Source organism: Trachypithecus francoisi, unplaced genomic scaffold (genome assembly GCF_009764315.1).
Source record: "Trachypithecus francoisi isolate TF-2019V2 unplaced genomic scaffold, Tfra_2.0 Lachesis_group16, whole genome shotgun sequence".
NCBI classification, from domain to species: Eukaryota; Metazoa; Chordata; class Mammalia; order Primates; family Cercopithecidae; genus Trachypithecus; species Trachypithecus francoisi.
Window position 1 is genome coordinate 13,975,462 of NW_022681461.1, and position 25,595 is coordinate 14,001,056.

The window sequence follows — 25,595 nt, forward strand, 5'->3', positions numbered from 1 at the left end:
ACTGGAAAGCCTGCTAGACAAATTTGCCTTTTATTATTTGAGCAGTAGTTCTCAGTGTGGTTTGGGGGGGTCCCTATACCCTGTTAAGGGGACCATGAGATGAAATGATTTTCATAGTAATTCTGAGACGTTTTTATTTTTCAGTCTAATTTTCTCAAAACGGGGCAGTGCACTTGGCTAGAGTCTTTAAGGTGTGGGATATGACAACAGATATGTAAATCTAGCTGTCTTCTGTTATAAGACTAAAATGATTTCCAAAAATTTAAAATAATGCCACTCTTATCACTGAGAAAATAGTTATTTTTCATAAGGATGTAATTTATATTAATATATAGTGTATTATTTTTAAATGAATTTATTTTTAAAGATTATTCAGTTTTAATTTCTAATATTATAAATACCAACAACTATAAATAAAACTCTTTGGATTTCTGAAGTTGTAAAATGGTGTCCTGAGAGCAAAAATTTCTATGGTGGAGTATTTAATAGATGAAGTATGTCCGTAAAATATTGGGTAGTGGCTCCACTAAGTTGCCATTACCTCTTGCCTAGAAACTGCAGTAGCCGGCCGGGCGCGGTGGCTCAAGCCTGTAATCCCAGCACTTTGGGAGGCCGAGACGGGCGGATCACGAGATCAGGAGATCGAGACCATCCTGGCTAACACAGTGAAACCCCGTCTCTACTAAAAAAAAAAAAAAAAAAAAAGAAACTGCAGTAGCCTACTGATCAGTTGCCTCACTTTTCTATAACTCTCCTGCCAGCCATTTGAAGAGTGATCTCTGAAAAATGTGAATCAGAGCATGCCACTCTCTGTGTAAAGCTAATAGCTCCCTGTTGGTCTTAGAATGTATAGTGGGGTAGAGAGGCACTATGTAACACAGTTCCGTGCCCGCTCCATTTTCTGCAGATGCCTTCTTTCTTTGCTTGCTTGGCTGATTGCATTGACCTTCTAGTTCCTTGACCTGTTAATACTTTTTTCCTGCCTGAGGACTTTTGTACAGTTTGTTCTTGTTACCTAGAATGCAAGAACACTCTTTGCTCATTCCTCTTCCATCTTTAAATCTTAATGCAAAGGCCAGTTTCTCCAGGTAGTATCTATTTCTGATTGTCCAGACTAGATTGGGATCCCCTGTTGGATTTCTCACAGCAGCCTGTTTTTAATAAGAATTCATCACAACTTAAAATTGTATATTTATGTGATTCCTTCTCTTTAGAGAGGGGCTGTGATTGTTCACCATTGTATTACCAGAGCCTAGGGCTCAATAAATTGTTTACAGATGAATCTAGTCCATTATGTACAATAATGCATATTCAGTAATAACTACTTATTGTTGAACCTTTACTGAGTGTAGTATGTACATAATCTCATAGCTTCCAGCCCTCTTGTGGAAGCTTCCTCTTAAGCTCTTCCCCCCTAGGTCACCACTCTCCAAGCACAACTCTTGACTGCTTCATGATGTTCACTCTTGCTTCTCTGCCTGGAACATTATTCTTCTAGAACCACCTTTGTTAGCTGGAGATTCTCATCTGAACCACAGAGCACAGAAAGTGATTTGAATAGCTATCCGTTTCTCTCAAAGGTAGTTCATGATGAATATAATTTTAGATGTATAGGAGACAAGTTAATTCATTACATAGTGAGTGGTTCGCTGGAAAATGCTGGTTTATCAACCCGTTCTTCAGGAAAAACACTGATTTGTAGTGTTTGCTGGATTTCCATAATGTAAATATTGTCACTGTGGCAGATTTCAAGATACTGTTATTAAACTGGCTCACAAAATTTATGAAAATTTAAGACCCATTGCTTATAATGGGTGCCTTAGGGCAGGGGCCAGCAAACTGGTAGTCCAAATCTGCTGTGCCCATTTGCTTGTGTGTTATCTGTAGCTCCTTTCAGAATAGACAGTGTGACTGCTAGAGCCAGAAATATTTACTGTCTAGCCCGTAACAGAAAGTTTGCTTACCCTGGTATTTTAGGGCTTCCTGTTACTAGATCTTGTTTATCAAAACATTTCTCATTGGAAATGTTTACCGTGACTTATTTTTTATAGAAATACAATGTGAGCTGGGATCAGTGGTTCACGCTTGTAATCCCAACACTTTGCGGGGCTATGGTGGCAGGATTGCTTGAGCACTGTGGCTCAGTGATCATAGCTCACTGCATCCCCCCACTTCTGGAGTTCAAGACCAGCCTGTCTACAAAAAAATAAAAATTTATCTAGGTGTGGTGGCACACACCTGTAGTCGAGCTAGTCCAGCAGGGTTGAGCCCAGGAGTTTGGAGGTTACAGTGAGCTATGATTGCACTGTTGCATTCCAGCTGTGGTGACAGTGTGAGATTTGGTGTCTTAAAAATAAAAAACAGTATGAGCCACATATGTAATTTTCCTGTTAGCCACTTTAATAAAAAGGAAAGACTGAAGTTAATTTTTCAATAGTGGTGACTCAGACATAAAATTTATCACGTTAACCATTTTTAAGTGTTCAGTTCAGTGACATTAAGTACATTCACAATCGTTACCACCAGCCCTTTCCAGAACTCATCATCTTGCAAAACTGAAACCCTGTGCCATATAATCAGTAACTCGCCATTTCCCCCATTCCCCCACCTCTAGCAACCACCATTCTTCTTTCTGTCTCTGAATTTGACCACTCTAGGTATTTCATATAAGTGGAGTAAGACAGTGTTTGGCCTTTTGTGATTAACTTATTTCCCTTAGTATGATGTCCACATGGTTCATTTATGTTGTAGCATGTGTCAGAATTTACTTTTTTTTTTTGAGACAGGGTCTCACTTTGTCACCCAGGCTGGAGTGCAGTGGTACAATCATGGCTTGCTGCAACCTCTACCTCCTGAAGTTCAAGTGATCCTCCTGCCTTAGCCCTCCAAGTAGTTGGGGCTACAAGCTCACGTCACCATACTAGGCTGCTTTGTATTTATTTGTAGAGACAGGGTTTCGCCACTTTGCCCAGGTTGGTTTTGAACTCCTCAGCTCAAGGAGTCTGCCTGTCTTGGTCTCCCAAAGTGCTAGGATTATACAGGTGTGGGCCATCACACACGCAGCCAGAATTTACTTGGTAAGACTGAATAATATTCCATTATATGTATGTACCACGTTTTTAAAATCCATTGATCTGTTGCTGGTCACTTGGGTTGCTTCCACCTTTTGGCTATTGTAATTTTAATATGCTTTATTTAACCCAGTATATCTACAATATTTTAAGGTGTAATTGATAAAAAAGACTGTAAAATATCTTGCATTTTAAAATACTAAGTCTTTGAAATGTATTTTGTAATTTACACTTAGAGTATATCTCAGTTTGAAGTAGCCACATTTCGAGTGCTTAATAGCCATATGTAGCTAGCGACTACTGAATTAGCACAGCTAATAAAGCTTTCAGGATGTGCTTCCACCTACCTTTTCTCCTGTTTTCATTGCATTTCAGCCAGTTTGTATTGTCTCTTCCCCTACCCTCAAATATCACTAGCTCTTTCTCCCCCTTTTTGGGACTTTGCAAATGCTGCTAATGACAATGACATAATGGCCAATATTTATTGCAGGCTTGATTTGTAAAGCATGATGCATTATATTTTCTTAAAATGTCACACAGCTTTATGCTGAAAACACTGTTATTATCCTTTTTTTAAAAAATGAAGATGCTGTCCGGGCATGGTGGCTCATGCCGCTAATCACTGCAGTTTGGGAGGCCAAGGCGGGCGGATCATGTGAGGTCAGGAATTTGAGACCAGACTGACCAACATGGAGAAACCCCGTCTCTACTAAAAATACTACATTAGCCAGGCGTGGTGGCGCATGCCTGTAATCCCGGGTACTCAGGAGGCTGAGGTGGGAGAATCGCTTGAACCTGGGAGGCGGAGGTTGCAGTCAGCTGAGATCACGCCATCACACTCCATCACACTCCAGCCTGCGGGACAAGAGTGAGACTTAAAAAAAGCCGGGTGTGGTGGTGCACGCCTGTAGTCCCAGCTACTCGGGAAACTGAGGTGGGAGAATCGCTTGAATTTGCGAGGCAGAGGTTGCAGTGAGCCGAGATCTCGCCACTGCAGTCCAGCCTGGGCGACAGGGAAACTTTAAAAAAAATTTTTTTTTGAAGCAGCGTCTTGTACTGTCGCCTCGGCTGGAGTGCAGTGGCGCAATCTCAGCTCACTGCAACCTCCGCCTCCTGGGTTGACATGACTGTCTTGCCTCAGCCTGCTGAGTAGCTGGGATCACAGGTGCACACCACTACACCCGGCTAATTTTTTGTATTTTTAGTAGAGATGGGATTTCACTATGTTAGCCAGACTGGTCTCGAACTCCTGACCTCATGATTCGCCCGCCTTTGCCTCCGAAAGTGCTGGGATTACAGGTGTGAGCCCCCATGCCCGGCCTAACTGTGTCTTAAAAAAAAAAAAAAGATACTGAGACTCATGTTATTAATGTGATCAAATTCATACACATATTAAGTAGTAGACTCTAGATTCAAACCCAGTGACAAACTTGGGAGGCCTCACTGATCCAGTGCCCCAAACTGCCTTGACTTTCCTTTGATTGGCTTTTCAGTCTTTAAAAATGGATTGAAGAGCTAGATGTGGTGGTTCAAGCCTGTAGTCCCAGCTACTTGGGAGGCTGAGGTGGGAGAATTACTTGAGCCCAAGAGTTCCACGCCAGCCTGGGCAACATAACAATACTCTATCTTTTTAAAAAAAGTTTATTTAAATGTTAGTTCATCAGAGGGTAATTGGACGCACCAGTCTATATCTGATCATTGATTATAATCTCTGATACCATTTTGTGATTATGTGGATTGTCTCCTTCACTCCCCCGCCGCCCCGCAATACTGTAAGAACTTCAGGGGCAGGGACTATTGTTCTTACTTTCTAATCCCATGTTGCCTAGAATTTTTCTAATCCCATGTTGCCTAGAATTGTGGCCTGGGCACATACTGAGTAGACAAGTATTTATTAAATGACCAAATAGTGTTTTAAATATTTATTTGCAATATTTTGTACCTAGTTGGGATTTTTTTTTTTTTCCTTTTTTAGACAGAGTCTTGTTCTATCACCCAACCTGAAATGCAGTAGTGCCATCACAGCTCACTGCCACCTTGATCTCCTGGGCTCAAGCAATCCTCCCACTTCAGCTTCTGGAGAAGCTAGGACTGCAGACGTGCACCACCACACCCAGCTATTTTTTGTACTTTTTTTTGTTTTTTATTTTTTTGTTTGTTTTTATAGAGACAGGATTTCGTTGTGTTGCCCAGATAGGCTGGTTTTAGGAATATTTTAAGAATGTAATTTTGGAAAAATGTGTTTACTCTTAGTCATCTTGAATGTCTGATGGCATTATTACAGTTATTTTCCTGTAACTGCTACTACAAAAAAGATACGAGAGATGATACATTAGCTTGATTTAATCTCTCCACATTGTTTACATAAATCAAAGTATCATATTGTGCTCCGTAAGTGTATACAATCATGATGGCAGGTGGATCATGAGGTCAAGAGTTCGAGACCATCCTGGCCAACATGGTGAAACCCCGTCTCTACTAAAAATACAAAAATTAGCTGGGCATGGTGGTGCGCACCTGTAGTCCCAGCTACTCGAGAGGCTGAGGCAGAAGAATCGCTTGAATCCGGGAGGCAGAGGTTGCAGTGAGCCAAGATCACGCGACTGCACCCTATCCTGGCAACAGAGTGAGACTCCGACTCAAAAATAGTAATAATAATAAAAAGTGAAGTTAAACTAGACAAATACCATTAAATTGAGATTAGGAGCTTTTTTTAGAGACTGAAGTTGATACTTAAAACTGCCGCTCTTTGCAGAGACTATTGGATTAGCATACTTAACAGATTCCATTTATTATAGGCATGAAAATATATGTGTGTATTTGCAAAATATTGTTGCTAGACCTGAACTCTGATTTTTCCAGGTATAATTATACAAGTATGAGTTAGTTTGATGTCCTATAGATATGACAACAGTCTGCTTGGTTTACTGGTTAAGCAACTGCTATATAGGTGTCTAAAACTTGGGGGTAATTTTTTTTGTTTTTACTCTTTAAAGCTCTCTCCAGTTTTCTTAAAGGATATAACTTTTACATTTAACAAATTATGCATATTTTTATTTTAAAATTAAGAAATTCAAATGATGTTGAAAAGTATAAAAAAGGGGACTGGGCGTGATGGCTCACACCTGTAAGCCCAGCCCTTTGGGAGGCCGAAGCGGGCAGATCACAAGGTCAGGAGTTCAAGACCAGCCTGGCCAATATAGTGAAACCCCATCTCTACTAAAAAAGTAAAAAAATTAGCCAGTGTGGTGGGGCGCACATGTAGTCCCAGCTGCTCGGGAGGCTGAGGCAGGAGAATCACTTGAACCCAGGAGGTGGAGGTTGCAGTGAGTCAAGATCATGCCACTGCACTCCAGCCTGGGTGACAGAGTGAGACTTAGTCTCAAAAAAAAAAAAAAAAAAAAAAAGGTGGGGGGGGCATTCAGCATAAAAGATAAAGTTAAATTTTTTTTTTTTTTTTTGGTGATTCTGTCCAGAAAGGTATTTATATGTTTATATATAATTTTTGACTTTTGTTAAGCAAATGGGGTCAACCACCCACAATTTTCTTTATCTTACTCTTTTTACTTGTATTACTTTGGTAGTCTTTCCATGTAGAGCTAGCTCATTAGACTGTTATTTATTATTTTTGTGATTTATTGTTTTGATTTGCTTATGAATATTTTGAGAAAGGAAAGCATGAACCTTAGAATTGGAGAAATCTGATGATGTGGTAAGGAGCTTTAATCAGCTCAGCCTCACTGGCTACGTTTTTAACATATCATGTAATACCTGGTTCAGTAGATTGTTTGGAGGATTTTGTGACATCATATGTATAAAGTACCTGACTCAGAGTTTATATGATTTACTTATCTTGGTTTCTTTCCCCACAGCCTTTTGTTCAGCAGTGAATTGAGTTTCAAGTTTTTGCAATAGAAGGAAGTATATCTATCCTAGCATGTGAATAGTGATATGTTTAGTTTGTAATTCCTGTCAGATTTAAATCAGAGAGATTCTAAAAAATAAATTTTCTAAACAATACACTAACATTTGTGGCTGTGTACAGTTTTATGAGAGAGTGCCCCTTTCTCATATATGTTACATATTCAGTGGTTGTTTCTCATACTTGGCATCCTTGTATAAAGGGTTATGCAGTGTTTTAAGTAATACTACTAACTTTAAGGTTAAACATCAGACTCTTGGAGAATGATAATGGACAGAACCATGTATATGGATGATTTATGGACATTTTTTCAAATGTTATTAGCAATATTGAGTAAGGAGCGAATTCAAAAATAGACTCTTGAAGGATCTCTGCCTTAAGATCCTGAAATAGCAAAGATTTGAATACAGCATTCAGATAACTATTTAGAGAATCCTTGCTAAATGCTGTTATGTGACTGTGGGAAATTCGTGTATGTTTTATCTTCAGAGCTGAAGTAAATTTTACTTTTGGATAGGTTGATTTCCACCCCCCAGGATGTTTAATAGGGTGAGATAATGGTTATTTAAAAGCAAGTTTGAATGTTTGGATTTTGGAATGTGTGTAAAGGGTGACATTGTTGCTTTTAAAGTTAGATTAACTCCCTTTTCAAAGTGTTTACAGTTTAGAGCTTATCCTTGCATAATTAGATTAGCAATATTTGAATGTCTTAGTGAGTTGTGCCCAGGCAATTTCCATGTCTCGTAATTCTCCCATCAGCCCTGCAGAATAAATATCTGTTCCTGATGAAGAAACCAAGGCTCAGAGACAGGTTACATCCTCCAGGTCACAGAACTAGTATGTAGCAAAACCAAGATTTGAATTCAGGCCTCCCTGTTTCAAAAATATTCTTTCCTAATTTGATTCTCCTCTCTTCCCTCCATATGTGTGTCTCATTTTCTTCTCGAGAACAGGGAGTAAGCAAAGTTGACCCTCAATAGCTGAGATTGGCACAATAAAGTTGATACACTGTATCTTTTTCATTTCAGGACAGCATTTCCCATTCTTTGCACATTCTATTTGATACGGTTTTCTAACTCTTAATTATTTGCTGCTTTTCTTCCTCAGATTAAAAATAGAAAATTTAGGGGAGAAAGAAGATATGCTTTCAAGACAGGAACTTGACAGTCTGGTTAAAAAAAAAAAAAAAAGAAAAAGGCAGATACAGGATACCTTGAGAGTCTGGAACAGTTATCACTGTATTGCAGAACAGCAGTTGGTATTCACACCAGTAACTCAGCATTATCAAAAGTTAAAATTACACTGAGTAGAATGGAAAACAATTTTGGTGCTCACACAGGGGTAACCTTCAGTTAGCTGGAGAATCCACTCATGTGCAACACCTGGCTTTTGGATGATATTGAAAAAAATGAGGGGTTACTGAAAGTTGTTTTGTCTGTGCTGGGTTCATTTTGAAATCATTACATTGCTTATTCAAGGTGCATTAGAATTTTGATTCTTATGGTTTTGAGAAAACGTTTAGTAATTCTCAGCTTTCAGCTCTCTGGCCTGTAGTTATCGTAGGTTATCAGTGCAAGGCCAGAGTTGGATGTACATCCTGTAGGAAATATGGATACTTTCAAGCCCATTCTATCATATATCTTTAATTTTGAGTTAATAGTGACCACATAGGCTTAAGGGCAAGAATAATTTAATGTAGGTAATCTTTTTAATGGAAATTACAAAATTCTTCCTTTATGGTTCTGGCTATTCCCTAGATGAAAATATTTATTATTATTATTATTATTATTATTATTATTTTTGAGACGGAGTTTTGCTCTTCTTGCCCCAGGCTGGAGTGCAATGGCATGATCTCAGCTCACCGCAACCTCCATCTCCCGGGTTTAAGTGATTCTCTTGCCCCAGCCTCCCAAGTAGCTGGGATTACAGGCATGTGCCACCATGCCTGGCTAATTTTGTATTTTTAGTAGAGATGGGGTTTCTCCATGTTGGTCAGGCTGGTCTCAAACTGCCGACCTCAGGTGATCTGCTGCGGCCTTCCAGAGTGCTGGGATTACAGATGTGAGCCACTGCATCCGGCCGAAAATATTTTGTATAATTGTAATAAGTTTTATTTTTCTGCAGAGGAATAGTGTCAGTGAGCTACCTCTGTCTAAACAGCTTTGAGATTTTCTAAGATGGCTAATTAAGTTTTTCTATATCAGTACTGTTTAGCTTCTGATTTTTGCTGTTGTATGATAAAAGTGTAGATTAAACAGACAAGGAAGTTAAGTTCAAATGTTAGAGAAAATTTCTAGAAATTTTGAAGACGGTGTAATCTGAAAGCTATTTCTCTATTCTGTAGGAAGCAGAATAGAAGTTTAAAGATATTTGAAGTATATGCAGAATTTTTAGCTGTAGGACAAATTCCGTTTAGATAAAAATACTACATTGTTTAACTTGATTTAATTTTGTTAAATTAATAAACCGTAAAATATGGTTTATTTGGAGAAGTGTACCATATCTGGCATGGTACAGTTAAACTTAAGATTCATTTATCTTGGTTTCAAATAGAATGGCAGATAGCTGAACTTAAACACACAGTTGTTTATCTCTTGGTTTTTGCTTGCTCGTTCCAAGTTTTGTATCATTTTTACTCAGAACAAATCAATTTAACAGTAGTCTTCTACTTGGAAGTGGTTCTAATATCTAAATTAGGTGACCTTGGTTGTTTGAAAGTTAAAATAAGAACTGAATTATAGCCGGGCGCGGTGGCTCAAGCCTGTAATCCCAGCACTTTGGGAGGCTGAGACGGGCGGATCACAGGGTCAGGAGATGGAGACCATCCTGGCTAACACGGTGAAACCCCGTCTCTACTAAAAACTACAAAAAACTTAGCCGGGCGAGGTGGCGGTGCCTGTAGTCCCAGCTACCCCGGAGGCTGAGGCAGGAGAATGGCGTGAACCCGGGAGGCGGAGCTTGCAGTGAGCTGACTTCTGGCCATAGCACTCCAGCCTGGGTGACAGAGCAAGACTCTGTCTCAAAAAAAAAAAAAAAGAACCGAATTATAAATGGTAGTCGTATGCAGTTCTCTGTAGTTTATCACCATTTTTAACGTGTTTTCCAACTTTCAGCATGAAGTGCCATAAATTCGTACTTCAGGATTAAGATGTCCCTCCAGAACCAAGAGTCCCATGAGGCTGGAGGATCCCAGTATCTATGACATTAATTGTCAACAGCTCTGTAAATTTGTGAGTGAACATGATTTCTCACATATCTGTCAGGACTTTGGTTTGGTTTCTTGAGGTTTTGTTGTAAGAAATGAATGTGAAAATGTGTGATGCCAGGTACAGCATAGCTGTATAATAATGATTAATGGAAGTAATTTTTGAATGTGTACTGTAGTGTCCTACTCTTCTGCATCTAGGACACTGTAGAGAAGCCCTTAGTCTGTCCAGAAAGCCCTGATTATCCTTCAGGTACTGATGCTGACAACTCATGGTTAGGAGACTCCTGTCTTTATGTCTAATGTTACCAGAGGTTCAACTGAGCTATATTCATTGGTGTTCTACTAGATTTTGAGATTATAGCTGTTTTGGATGTCAGATTTTAATTGTCTCTGCCACGTATTATGTTAATGGATGATCTTTTATCCTTCGGTGATTATCTCTGTTGTCATTTTCATGTCTTATATCCAGTCTGATCTGCTACCTAAAACTAAGTTCTCTTCATTCCATTTCCTTTCAGTTGACCTGCCCAAGATGAGACGTATGTGTATGTATTTTATATATATATATATATTTTTTTTTTTGAGATGAGTCCCGCTCTGTCACCCAGACTAGAAGGCAGTGGCGCGATTTTTGGCTCACTGCAACTTCTCCTGGATTCAAGTGATTTTCAAGCCTCAGCCTCCTGAGTAACTGGGATTACAGGCGTGTGCCACGATGCCAGGCTAATTTTTGTATTTTCAGTAGAGATGGGGTTTCGCCACGTTGGCCAGGCTGATCTCAAATTCCTGACCTTAGATGATCCACCCACCTTGGCCTCCCAAAGTGTTGGGATTACAGTCATGAGCCACTGCACCCGCCCTCAGTGAGGCATATTTTAGCTTTGGGGAAGGGAATAATTTGAAATTGAAATACTCGGGAGTGCAGGCTACCTGTGTTTCGACTTCCTGATGTTTCTGTTTTTTTTTTTTTTTTTTTGAGGCAGAATCTGGTTCTGCTGCCTAAGCTGGAGTGCAGTGGCACGATCATAGCTCACTGCAGCCTCCAACTCCTGGACTCAAGCAGTCCTCCCATGTTGACCTCCCAAAGTGCTGAGGTTACAGGTATAAACCACCACACCCAGCCCCTGCTGCAGCTTAAAAGTTCACAGTCAACTTTTAAAACTATTTTTATTAAAGTAGAGCATAGAAGAATACATATATCATAAATGTACAGGTTTGTGTTTTAGCCTAAAGATCAAGAAAGTAGAACATGATACGAACTCCCAAGAAGTCACTTGCAAACTTAAGGTTACCACTATTCTCGCTTTGGACACCATGGATTTTGTTCCCAACCCTTAACAAAAACAAAAAACTTCATATAAATGAAATCATACAATTTATCTTCATTTGTGATTGGCTTTTTTGCTCTCTGTTGAGGTATCCATGATGATATGTGGCAGTAGTTCATTTGTTGTCATTGGGAGTAATCTATTACATGACTGCACTATAGTTTATTCTACAGTTGAGGGACATTTGGATTGTTTTCAGTTTTTGGCTAATATGAGTAACGTTGGTTCGAATGTTCTTGATTGTGTTTGTTGATGTATTTGTTGTGGACATGTAATTTGTTAAATAGTGGAATTGTTGGGTCATAGGGTAAGCATATGTTCAACTTCTCTTGCAAAATGTTATTCTAAAATGTACTGATTTATACTTGTACCCACAGTGTGTGTGGTTTCCAGTTGCTCTGCATCCTCTGTAACACTCAGTCTTAAACTGAACCCTTCAGTGCATTTGTCACTGGTTTTAATTTAACGTTATCTGTGTTGTCATCTAAATGTAAAGGATTTCATTTTTGTGAAATTCCTATTTCAATTTCTTGGCCATTTTTCAGTTGGGTTGTGTTGCTTGGTGATTTGTAGACATTTATGAAATCTGGATTTGAGCTGTGCTGGTTGTGTTGCAAATTGTCTCTTTAAGGGCCTATCTTTTTACTCTGCTAATGATAGTTCAGTATATGGTGCCCCTTTAAAAAACAATGGTTAGGTCTTTTTGTATCCCACTTAGGTCATCTTTTCCAGTTGATCAACACTTGATTTCTTGTTATCTTTTTGGTATTTAATTGCATGTGGTCCCAGAGTACAACTTGGTAAGATTTTAATTTTTTGAAATATGCTGACTTTCTTTATGGCCCAGGATATGTAGCCGAATTTAGTAAAGGCACTTAAAAAGAATGCTTATTCTGCAGTTGTTGGGTTTGGTGGTCTGTGCATGCCCAGTTAGGTCATATGTTAATTGTTCATATCTTTTCTGTTTTTACTAATTCATTTTGCCCATTTAGTCTGTCAGTTTTTCTGAGATAAATGTATTGTTTATAATAGCCAAAAGGTAGAAACAACCCAAATGCCCATCACCTGATGAGTGGATAAACAAAATAGGTGGTATATCCATGCAATGGAATACTGTTTGGCCATAGAAAGGGATGAAGTGTTGACACATGCTATGACATGGGTGAATCTTGAAAACATGCCAAGTATAAGAAGCTAGTCACAAAGACCATATGTTATAATATTGCCTTTATATGAAATACTTCTATGGAGACAGAAAGTATAAATTACTGGTTTCTTATGGTTGGAAGTGATGAGGCATAGGTCGGTGATAGCTGTAGGGTATAGATTTTTTTTGAGGTAATGAAAGTGTTCTGAAATTGACTAACACATATCTGTGAATACTCCAGAAACCATTGAATTGTATACTTTAAATGAGTAAATTATGTGGTATGAGTTATGTCTCCATAAAGCTTAAAAAGTTCTGTTGTTTTTGTGGGTATTTGAAAGGATGTAAGGAGAGATGCTTTTTTTTTTTTTGAGATGGAGTTTCGCTGTCATCACCCAGGCTGGAGTGCAGTGGCAGTCTCGGCTCACTGCAACCTCTGCCTCCCAGGTTCAAACGATTCTCCTGCCTCAGCCTCCTGAGTAGCTGGGATTACAAACACGCACCACCATGCCCAGCTAAGTTTTGTATTTTTAGTGGAGACGAGGTTTCACCATGTTGGCCAAGATGTTCTCGATCTCCTGACCTTGTGATCCGCCCGCCTCGGCCTCCCAAAGTGCTAGGATTACAGACATGAGCCACTGCGCCCGGCCAGATGCATGTCTTTAATCTAGCATCTTACCTTCAAATTCTAAAATGTGATAAAATGCTGTACAACTGTATGTTCAATAATTAAGTCATTTATTTCAGAATAACGAGGGATATCAAAGATTTTGGAAAGGATTTCTGAGTTTAAGGTTAAGAAACACAAATCTAGTTTTACTCTCATTTTGCATATGAAAAATAGTTAATCTGGATAGGTTTGTCTTTGAAGTCAAATCTAGGTTTGAATCCTAACTCCCAGTTTATTAGCTGTGTCAGTGTGGGGGGAAGGGAGACATCTGTAACCTCTTTTTCTGTGTCCAAAATAGGATTAAAATCTCTCTTCCTCACAAAATTGTTGAGTATTAAGAGAACTGGCGTAGTAGTAGCTACCATTGATTGACTACTGCCTATATACCTGATGTTTGCATTTATATACATTCTCGTTTAATCCTTACAAACCATGTGTTCTGCCATTCATTATATTATTATTTCGGATGGCTACTAAAGGGAAAATGAGGTGTCTAATAATGGGAGGATAGTTAAATTATGACCTGTTTCTAGATATAGAATATCATGCAAATGGTGTTCTATGAAGATTTTCTCTTAGTTACTTGGAAATTGCTTGTCTTAGATAAAAGGATTATGTATCGTATGATTTCAAATAAAGGAAAGAAAATACAGATGGAAAAGTTTCAAAATGTTTACTGAAGTATAGTTTTGTGTTATCTTTATGCTTTTTTTGGTATTTTTCAAAATGTTAGCAATGTGTATGGGAGTTGACAAAGGTAAAATAGATTTTTTAAAAACCAGTTGTTTACATTGGCTGTTATAACTTGATTATGGAAAATTTTATTCATACACAAATGTAGAGTGTTAGGAACTTTCATGTACCTATCTCTGATTTTCAACAATGATACATAGCTTATCATGTTTTTTATATATGCCTTCCCTTGCTTGTCCCCATAAGATTTTTAAAATCTCAGACATTCTGTCATTTAATGTCTTTCCATTTATCATGACAACCAGAAAAATGCCCCTATGTATTTCCAAAACACCTTCTTGGCAGCAGTTTCCTCATCTGTTGAGATCCACTGCTGTGGGACAGTGAGGTAGAGTAGTTTGAAGATGTGATTCTTTTCTGAATTTGGACTGATTTCCTGAGCCAGTCTTTTAATGTAGATTCCTGGGCCCACTCTGAAGCTTTCCTATTTGGGCAGTCTGGTAAAACCTAAGCATACTGGTGATTTTGGTAAAGATCTGAGAATAGTGTAAGTAAGTTTTTCTTTATAGCGTGACGCTCTTTTCTCTTGTCTGATTTTATATGTCTGGTCCCTGGAAAGCCTTTCTTCAGGTTTTATTGGCTACTTTGTAGTCTTTCTTTAGTTTTCAGTTATGGAAAGCCTTCTCTGACTTCCCTTTATGCTTCCTGTGGACTTCATGGTTTTACTTGACTCTCATTGGACTGTTCACCATCAGGGAAAGAGTTGTGTCTTTTATCTTTGATTTTCCATAGTACTGCTTGTTAATAAATATTGAATAAAATAAGTGGGAAGGATGGTCAGTATAATACAGATTAAGTATACCTTATCCAAAAGCTTTTTTTTTTTTTTTTTTTTTTTAAACAGACTTGGGACCAGAAGTGTCTCAGATTCCAGATTTTTTTTTTTTTTTTTGAATATTTGCCTTATATACTTACTGGTTTAGCATTCCTGATATGAAAATCCAAAGTTTGAAATGCTCCTGTGAGCATTTCCTTTGAGTGTCATGGATGCTCAAAAAGTTTTGGATGTTTGTGCATTTTAGATTTGGGGTATTTGCATTAGAGCTACTCCACCCCCAGGCCAAGAATATGAGATTGGCTGTGTATACTATATTCAACCAGAAAGAAAGGAACAGGACTGAAGATAGAAGTCTGAGGATAGATTATTTTGGACGTAGTAAGAGCTAATTGTGGCTCGAACTAAATTTGGTCTCGACATAAAAAGAATAAGGATATTGGGAAGCAGTGCGTTGTTAGGCCTTAGCAGAGGATCGAACATAGGATATGTGCACTATAATAAGACCTTTGTGTTAGAGACGAAGTGATAATCATTTCTTACTAAGATCAAGATACTGACATAAGAAGGACGCATCTCTATATTGTTTGAATTGGGGAGTTTTTGTTTTGTTTTGTTTTTAGAGGCGGGAGGGATCTTGCTCTGTCACCCAGGCTGGAGTGCAGTGGTGTGATAATAGCTCACTGCAGCCTTGAACTCCTGGGCTCAAGCAGTCCTCCTGCCTCAGCTTCCTGGAACATTGGCATTATGGTGTTTGAACTGTAGTGTCTGTAGTAGAGGCCTCTATGAGGTACCTCTAGAAACTAGACTGTATGGTGCTGTGCAAACAACTGTAATACATACTTACTTTATTTTTATTTAGTTTAAGGAAGAAATCTCTAAACGTTTTAAATCGCATACTGACCAACTTGTGTTGATATTTGCTGGAAAAATTTTGAAAGATCAAGATACCTTGAGTCAGCATGGAATTCATGATGGACTTACTGTTCACCTTGTCATTAAAACACAAAACAGGTATGGTTTTGGAAGATGTACAGCTTTAAAATCGTGGATAAATGTTCATACTTCTAAAAGTAACTAGTGTTGGCTGTAAATTAGTTTCCTTGTCATTAATATTTAAACAGTTAAAATTCTTTCCTTGCTGTCGATAATGATTTTTTTTAAAAAAGTGATTCCATGTTAATGCTTATACGATTGTCAGATAACCATTTCATATTTTACAAGGTTCATTGGTACTTAGTTATTATACCTAAATTACTTGCATTAGAACAAGCACGTTTTTAGCTTTTCTCTCTTTTTTTGAAACGGAGTCTCACTTTGTCGCCCAGGCTGGAGTGCAGTGGCGAGATCTTGGCTCACTGCACGCTCCGCCTCCTGGGTTCATGCCATTCTCCTGCCTCAGCCTCCTGAGTAGCTGGGACTACAGGCGCCCGCCGCCACGCCCGGCTAATTTTTTGTATTTTTAGTAGAGACGGGGTGTCACCGTGTTAGCCAGGATGGTCTCGATCTCCTGACCTCGTGATCTGCCCGCCTCGGCCTCTCAAAGTGCTGGGATTACAGGCGTGAGCCACCGCCACCGCGCCAGGTCCAGCTTTTCTTTTAGTAAGGAAATTTTTAGACAGAGATTGTGAGTGACTTATCTCCTTAGCAAACCACAAATTGATAATCATATTTCATTAAGTCTAAGGACCTTTTTTTTTTTTTTTTTTAAAGCGACAGAGTCATGCCGTGTTGCCCTGGCTGGGTTCAAGTGATGCGCCCATGTCAACCTGGGACCGTAGGTGTGTGCCACAGTGTCTAGCAGGCACCACCAGTTTTAAAGAGATACCTTTGTGTATCATTAAGAAAGAATACTGCTAACTGAATTGATGTTTTCTTGTCACTTAAAAGGTTTATTTTATACTTAGTGAAAGAGCTCCTTTAGACTTACATGGGTATGGGATTTTATCCTATCACTCTTGCATAACATACAAAGACTTAGTTGTCAGTGTCCATATTTTTTCATATAGTATCAAACTCTGTTCTGTCAAGAGTGTTGGTGGTGTAGCATTTCTTAAAAGAGCTCTCCAGTATTTTCTCCAGGATTTTGTTCCAAGCCATTAACACTCATTCTGTAAGTTTTTATGCTGGTATTCACCAATAGCAAATACTTGCTTTACTCATTCAAAATATTCCTTCTATTTTGGTGCTATTCTGAATACATGGTAACTTCTCTCAGGGCCGATTAATGGTGTAATTTTTTTGAAGACACTTAATGTGGTAATTAAGCCTGTCACGTATGGTACAACAGTGTAGCCAGGCATTCAGTTGAAGCCATGTAGACTACATGTGCAGGAATGTAGTTGATGCCTGGCTGTCAGCAATTGGAAGACAGATCCTGATTTCAGAGATGTTAAAATGGAAAAATGTGTGCTTAGCCAAAGTCAGGGAAAGAAGCAATGAGTGAGATTCAAAACTCTTGTCTGATATCATATGGAAAGGTTTTCTTTATTTTTAACTTTACTTTTTTTTTTTGAGACGGAATTTTGCTCTTGTCACCCAGGCTGGAGTGCAGTGGCACGATCTCGGTTCACTGCAACGTCTGCCTCCAGGTTCAAGTGATTCTCCTGCCTCAGCCTCCCAAGTAGCTGGAATTACAGGCATGTGCCACCACGCCCGGCTAATTTTGTATTTTTAATAGAGATGGGGTTTCCCCATGTTGGCCAGGCTGGTCATGGACGCCTGACCTCAGGTCAGGCCTCCCAAAGTGCTGGCTTTACAGGCATGAGCCACCTTGCCTGGCTTATTTCCTTTTAGAGATAATACTATTTAATAGGCCAGGCACGGTGGCTCACGCCTGTAATCTGACCACTTTGGGAGGGTGAGGCAGGGGCATCACCTGAGGTCAAGAGTTCCAGAGCAACCTGGTCAACATGGTGAAACCCCATCTCTACTAAAAATACAAAAAATAGTCCGGCACAGTGACGTGGACCTGTAGTCCCAGCTACTCAGGAGGCTGAGGCAGGAGAATCGCTTGAACCTGGGAGGGGGAGGTTACAGTGAGCCGAAATCATGCCACTGCACCTCCAGCCTGGGTGACAGAGCAAGACTCTGTCTTTAAAAAAAAAAAAAAAAGTAATAATTATTAATCATACTGATTTGTTGGCTTTCTTTTGGTGAAGTCTCTCACTTTTTATTGTTTTCAAGAATTTCACGGGCCTGAGTAAAACTGGCTTATAACCCTCAAGAACGAGAAGGGGAGAGATAAAAAAGTTGTGGGTTTTTGTTTGTTTGTTTGTTTGTTTTTAAAGAGTCTCGCTCTGTTGCCCAGGCTGGAGTGCAGTGGTGCAATCTTGGCTCACTACAACCTCCACCTCCTGGGTTCAAGCAATCCTCCTTCCTCAGCCTCCTGAGTAGCTGGGATTACAGGCATGCGCCACCACTCCTGGCTAATTTTTGTATTTTTAGTAGAGACAGGGTTTTACCATGTTGGCCAGGCTGGTCTTGAACTCCTGACCTCAGGTGATCACCTACCTTGGCCTCCCAAAGTGCTGGGATTACAGGCGTGAACCACCACACCTGGCCAAGATAAAGAAGTTTTTTATATAGTCAAACTTTGTGGGTGTAACTGGTCACTGACTTCCCTCTTATGAAATAACCTGTCTCCCTCTCTTACATAAGCAATATGATTAAAACTAATGAAATATTTATGTACGTTATACTCAGAGAGGAGGGGCAATTGCAGCATATTTTGTATTTTGTAGGATTTTATTTTATTTTGTACTTTTTGTTCCTAACGCTTAGTTTTCTCAGGCTTTTTACTAAGTGATAATATGATTTGGTCTGAGAGTTTACTCTTTATTTCTAGATGTCAGGATTTCAGTGGTTCTTTTAAAAATAATCAGCTCTACTGCTTACTCTGTGATTAATTATTTTCCCTAGGCCTCAGGATCATTCAGCTCAGCAAACAAATACCGCTGGAAGCAATGTTACCACATCATCAACTCCTAATAGTAACTCGACATCTGGTTCTGCTACTAGCAACCCTTTTGGTTTAGGTAAGTGTCTTTAGTCATCCCAATAGGGATGGGAAAAAATACTCCTTTCCCTTCCTGGGTAGTTTCAGATAAAATGAGAAAATAAAACATTATGTCACTTTAACAACAAACATTTAAAAAAAAAACATATATTCCTGTAATTGTAGATATTAAGGAAATAGGTAGGGATATGGATATTCTTACATATCAGTTGGTGCCTTTCTTTTTAATAATGAAAGAGATGTAGTGTATGTATACCTGATCTGACTACCACATAATTTAGTATGAATAAGATTAGCTGGTTATTTATTTATTTATTTATTTGAGACAGAATCTCGCTCTGTTAGCTGGTTGTTAATCATAAGCCAGCATCCCTGAATCATAATTTTTTCATTAGGAAAAGGAAGGAATTAGACTGCATTAGTTATTTTGTAACTGTCCTGAACGCGTGGAAAGGGGTCTGGGAAGCCAGCCTAGCCTAAAACTGCTTTTGCTTTTCTTATATTAGTTTTGTTTTATTTTATTTTATTTTATTTTATTTTATTTTATTTTTTGAGACGGAGTCTTGCTCTGCCGCCCAGGCTGGAGTGCAGTGGCCGGCTCTCAGCTCACTGCAAGCTCCGCCTCCCGGGTTCACGCCATTCTCCTGTCTCAGCCTCCCGAGTAGCTGGGACTACAGGCGCCCGCCTCGTCGCCCGGCTAGTTTTTTGTATTTTTTAGTAGAGACGGGGTTTCGCCGTATTAGCCAGGATGGTCTCGATCTCCTGACCTCGTGATCCGCCCGTCTCGGCCTCCCAAAGTGCTGGGATTACAGGCTTGAGCCACCGCGCCCGGCCTTGTTTTATTTTTTAAGAGAGGCAGGATCTTGCTCAGTCACTGAGGCTAGAGTGCAGTGGTGCCATCATAGCTCACTGCAGCCTCAGACTCCTGGCTTATGGCGTCCTGCCTTGGCGTCCCAAAATGCTGGGGTTACAGATGTGAGCCACTGTGCCTGGCCTGTGTTAGATTTATATATTGAGGTTCTGTGGAAGAGTTTTTTTTTTTTGAGACAGAATCTTGCTCTGTTGCCCAGGCTGTAGTGCAGTGGTGCGATCTTGGCTCACTGCAACCTCCGCCTCCCGGGTTCAAGCAATTCTCCTGCCTCAGCCTCCCGAGTAGCTGGGATTACAGGAGTGTGCCACCACGCCCGGCTAATTTGTTTGTATTTTTAGTAGAGATAGGATTTCACCTGTTAGCCCAGATGGTCTAGATCTCTAGACCTTGTGATCCGCCGAAGTGCTGTTATCCATTATCTTTTGATAATAGCTAGCCAAACTCAGTGGCTTATTACAACAAAGCTTCATTTCTTGCTACATTTTTCTGCATGCTACTTGCTTTTTACCGGTTTGTAAGGTGCCCATACCCATGTAAGTCTAAAGGAGCTCTTTCACTAAGTGTAAAATAAACCTTTTAAGTGACAAGAAAACATCAATTCAGTTAGCAGTATTCTTTCTTAGTGATACACAAAGGTCAGGAGATCGAGACCATCCTGGCTAACACGGTGACACCCCGTCTCTACTAAAAATACAAAAAATTAGCCGGGTGTGGCGGTGTAATGAAAGTCAAGGTAATGAAAGTCATTTTTCATTCTGCTGTATTATAGCTCTACCGTTTGGGACATGGCAGAAGAGGCAGCTAAAGGGTTTTAAGTTGAACCTGCTATACTTTGACCAGAAGTGGCACATACCATTTCTTGTAGTCCTTTGTCATTTCACATAGGCCTGTCCAAGTGCAAAAGAAATAATAAGGGTGCAAAATGAAATGTTTGGTGAGCACTGCAATCTGCTACTGTAGTTAGTCATACTGAAGTTTTTGTGGTTTCAAGAATGCATTAATACATTTATCTCTGTGCTTTTTGTATATAGTGTTCATTGTGCCTAGTATTCAGTCCCCGTCCTAACCTTCTTTACGTTTCCTTGCCAAAGTATTTATGCTCCAGACTCATTAAGTGTTGTCTCTTCTTCTGAAAGTAGCCATTCCACTTAGGTTATATTACCATAATATCCTGTGAATATTCTTTACTGAAGTACTTAACATCTGTGTAGACATTTATTTTCTTGTCTGTCTTTCCCACTAGATTGAGTTCTGAGAATGTCTTTCTCTTTGCCTTATTCTCAATACATGTGTAGCACAGTCTCTGGCATATATAAAAAATGCTCAGTAAGTGAGGAATGAATGCATTTGGTTGGTTATGTAATTTTACAAAGTAAACACTTTGTGATTACCAAAGTAAGCACTTGGTCATCCTGTTGCTCTGTTAGGTTTCTCCTTGGTTTAAGTCCTCCAAAGAGAAATCTATTTCCAGGTGTTCCCTGGCTTTCTGTATCCTTGATTGGCAGTATCAGCCCTCTTGTACCCAGAGTTTGTAGGTGAATTCTGCTTCCTGTTAATAGAACTTAAACTAGTCCTTTGGAAAGATTATTAGAAGTATAGTCTGGTGTGTGTATTTATTATTTCTTCCTTTAGCTGGCATATTCTGGAGTGTTTTTTTCTGACACCAGCCAATTGTTCAACACCAGCTCTGTGTCCAAGATTCAGTTTCTTTTCTGATACTACCTACCTACAGTTAGTATCCGATCTCACAAGTTAGCAGACTTAGTCCTGCAAGATTGCCCCTACTTCAGATACTAGTCACAAGTTCTAGGCCACCTGTACTTCTGACTGACCAGTTCTAAATTGGGGGTTCCCCTGACCTCCTCCTCAGGTTCAATAATTGCTAGAATGGCTCCTGGAACTCAAAAAAACACTTACACATTTACCTGCTTATTATAAAGGATACAACTCAGAAACAGACAAATCTTGAAAGAGAATTATAAGGGCACAAGGTATGTGGGGGTTGGAAGTTCAGCTCAGAGGTTCCAGGTCCCCTCAGCGCACAACTCTCCTAACACTCAGATGTGCTTTTCATGTTGAGTTTTCTTAATCTTATTGTTCAAGAATTTGCATAGAGCTCTATCTCCAGCTCCCTTCCCTCACTTTCTTGGTGGGTGGGGCTGAGAGTTTCAGCCCTTTAATCACTTTGTCTTTCTGGTGACCAGCTCCTTTCTGAGGCTATCCAGGGGCCCAAGTCACTTCATTAGCGTAATTATCAAAAAGGGCTTGTAATGAATAATAAAAGAGATACTCCTGTCACTCAGAAAATTCCAAAGGTTTTAGTAACTCAGGATCAAGGAGAAAGACCAAATATATTTATGTATTATACTACACACAAGAAAATATATTTTGTTGATTTTATTACTTAAATTTAATAACCAAAGTGTAAATTTTTGGCTAATTTCAATGATAGGAATTAAATATTAGTAATCGGTATTCGATTTGTTTTTAAATGATTTCTTGTGATAGACTGTTGGGTCAACTAATACTTTTTTGCATCTTCATAGTTTATGTCATGTTAATGATAAATTTTCTGACTTTGATTTGTATGTTTTTGCCCTTTGTCTTCTTAGGTGGCCTTGGGGGACTTGCAGGTCTGAGTAGCTTGGGTTTGAATACTACCAACTTCTCTGAACTGCAGAGTCAGATGCAGCGACAACTTTTGTCTAACCCTGAAATGATGGTCCAGATCATGGAAAATCCCTTTGTTCAGAGCATGCTCTCAAATCCTGACCTGATGAGACAATTAATTATGGCCAATCCACAAATGCAGCAGTTGATACAGAGAAATCCAGAAATCAGTCATATGTTGAATAATCCAGATATAATGAGACAAGTATGTGGAAAGTTCTTTCAATTTGTTTAGCTAAAAAATGATGTATTTGTTATTTAATTTTCTGTGATTAACGGGATTGTCTTATATGTATGGTTAAGCTAAAGAGAGAAATCCTTATCTTTGTTTAAGAAAACTCAACAAAGCCCTAATTTGGCTATTTGAACTCTGAATTTTCTCTTAAATTGAGGGATCTTTGTAAATAGTTTATTTTAAAGGCTTAAGAATCAAAAAGTCCAATGTTGGAGATGGGAAATTCACTCATAACAAAGTGCTTCCTTCTTTATATTATTTGAATGCTAAGTTCCTTTTTTGAGGTGAAATACACCAGGGATTATTTAAAATAATCTCCTGCCTTGTATATTGAATACAAAATTGCAACGACTCTAAAGCTTTAATTGGTTTTTATTTGTGATTCTAGAATCAGACAACACCTCATTTTATAAAATAGAGTGTTCCCATGAGCTGAGCAGAAGAGGTCGGCTTTATAGGCATAAAAGGGCTGAAGAAAGCAAAAACGAACAAAAAGCAGATGGGTCATTTCAAAGTTACTTTCCTAATAGGATTAAAATGGAAGGAACTCTTTCTTGTTACAGTGACTCACGTTGACTGCAGCTTACTGTGGTTTTGAGGGGGAAACTGGCCCTTTTCATAGTTGACTTGATTACATGGCACTTGGCACAAGTGGCTCCATTTTGGTTTGGTCTGGTCTGCTGGGGCATAGTGCAGGAGGCTGGTCCAAAACAGTGGCCTCCCATAAACTTTGTTTAATGGCAGTTAATAAAGTAATTCATGTAATTCATGTGTATTTCAATGCCTTTTTTTTCTTTTTTAATTTTTTCGGAAATCTTTTTCTTAGACGTTGGAACTTGCCAGGAATCCAGCAATGATGCAGGAAATGATGAGGAACCAGGACCGAGCCTTGAGCAACCTAGAAAGCATCCCGGGGGGATATAATGCTTTAAGGCGCATGTACACAGATATTCAGGAACCAATGCTGAGTGCTGCACAAGAGCAGGTGATCCACTGGCTCCAAGGTTCAGGCCAAGGAGTAGCTTCTGTTTTAACACAAATATGTGTATGACTGAGGGTAGCTTTTATATGAGGAATGTGGTTTTCAGTTTTTAAAAAGTTTAGTGGCCGGGCACGGTGGCTCATGCCTGTAATCCCAGCACTTTGGGAGGCTGAGGTGGGCGGATCCCGAGGTCAGGAGCTCGAGACCATCCTGGCTAACACGGTGAAACCCCGTCTCTACTAAAAATACAAAAAATTAGCTGGGTGTGGTGGTGGGCACCTGTAGTCCCAGCTACTTGGGAGGCTGAGGCAGGAGAATGGCGTGAACCCGGGAGGCGGAGCTTGCAGTGAGCCGAGATGGCACCACTGCACTCCAGCCTGGGTGACAGAGCAAGACCCTGTCTCAAAAAAAAAAAAGTTTCGTGTCTTATTTAAAACAAAAGCTTATTATTTGTGATTTTTGTGTCTTTATTACAGTTTGGTGGTAATCCATTTGCTTCCTTGGTGAGCAATACATCCTCTGGTGAAGGTAGTCAACCTTCCCGTACAGAAAATAGAGATCCACTACCCAATCCATGGGCTCCACAGACTTCCCAGAGTTCATCAGCTTCCAGCGGCGCTGCCAGCACTGTGGGTGGCACTACTGGTAGTGCTGCCAGTGGCACTGCTGGGCAGAGTACTACTGCGCCAAATTTGGTGCCTGGAGTAGGAGGTATGCTTGTAACAACTCAGGGTTTTTTCTTTGTTGTCCTCACTTACATAATTAAAACACTGTTTATAGTCTTATTCTTTCTGCTTTTGTGTGTGTGTATGGTGAGTATCTTTTATAAACAATCTTTTTCATGTTGCTTTTTTTTTTTTTTTTGAGATAGAGCTTCACTCTTATTGCCCAGGCTAGAGTGCAGTGGCACGATCTTGGCTCACTGCAGCCTCCACCTCCTGGGTTCAAGCGATTCTTCTGCCTCAGCCTCCTGAGTAGCTGGGATTATAGGCGCCCACCACGACGCCTGGCTAATTTTGTATTTTTAGTAGAGATAGAGTTTCTCCATGTTGGTCAGACTGGTCTTGAACTCCTGACCTCAGGTGATCCGCCTGCGTCGGCCTCCCAAATTGGTGGGATTATAGGCGTGAGCCACTGCGCCTGGTCACATTTTTTTTTTTTTTAAAAGGAAGCTTTAAATGTAGAGAGAACACTTAGTTACCTGTGTGGTTGTTACTAGAGCACATGTTTGCTGTCTTTAGCCTGGTTTTGTATTTTTAGATCAGTAGATTGTCAAGCACGCGTCTTGAGGTCAAGGCTATGCTGGCTGCATCAGAGCACCTGCCAGATTTATTAAAAATCAGATTCCCAGATCTTACCCTCAGACTTTGTGGAGCCGAATTTTTCATAGTGGGGTTAAGATCTGTGTTTGTGTAAAGCAGATTCTTATGTGTGAACAGGTTAGAAATTTACTTTTGGTCACTTTTCTGTAGACTGGACTCAGTAATAGATGTCTTCCTTTCAGCTGTTCAGATACTACATGCTGATGTTTTGTCTGTGAATTAGGTCCAAGATCATTAGCCATAGTGACAGTTTTGGTCCTAATGCTTGGCATATAAGTAGGAAGAAATGAGGCATGGGAACACTTCCCTAAGATGAGACAGACTGGGTATGTTTTAAAAGTTGCCTGTACTTTGGTAGAGAAAGTGGGAAGATGAGGTGCTGAATGAAGAATTTTTAAAAATTCATTCCTGAAAGAAGAATCAGAATGAGAAGAGTAATTAATGATCACAGTTGATATATATTCTTTTATAGAATACAGTGGATATCTTGAGATTTATGTATATAATATAGTTTTTGTAAAATCTGAATACCATTTTAAAATCAATAAAAAACAATCTGTTCTATATTCTACTTAATCCTTGCTTGATACTTACTAACAATTTTTTGAGAGGGTTGCATTGTT

The 25,595-nt window shown here is 39.4% G+C and overlaps 1 protein-coding gene across 2 annotated transcripts in view; it reads left to right on the plus strand.

Annotated features, from left to right (window-relative positions):
- UBQLN1 (ubiquilin 1) overlaps nucleotides 1–25,595 on the plus strand; it is a 49,108-nt gene that overhangs the window by 6,743 nt on the left and 16,770 nt on the right. For both annotated transcript variants that reach the window (XM_033236968.1, XM_033236969.1), the window contains exons 2-6: nucleotides 15,737–15,888; nucleotides 18,796–18,911; nucleotides 22,376–22,638; nucleotides 23,495–23,653; nucleotides 24,127–24,361. In XM_033236968.1, coding sequence (XP_033092859.1) covers nucleotides 15,737–15,888; nucleotides 18,796–18,911; nucleotides 22,376–22,638; nucleotides 23,495–23,653; nucleotides 24,127–24,361 — 925 coding nt within the window. The remainder of the gene's footprint in view (nucleotides 1–15,736; nucleotides 15,889–18,795; nucleotides 18,912–22,375; nucleotides 22,639–23,494; nucleotides 23,654–24,126; nucleotides 24,362–25,595) is intronic.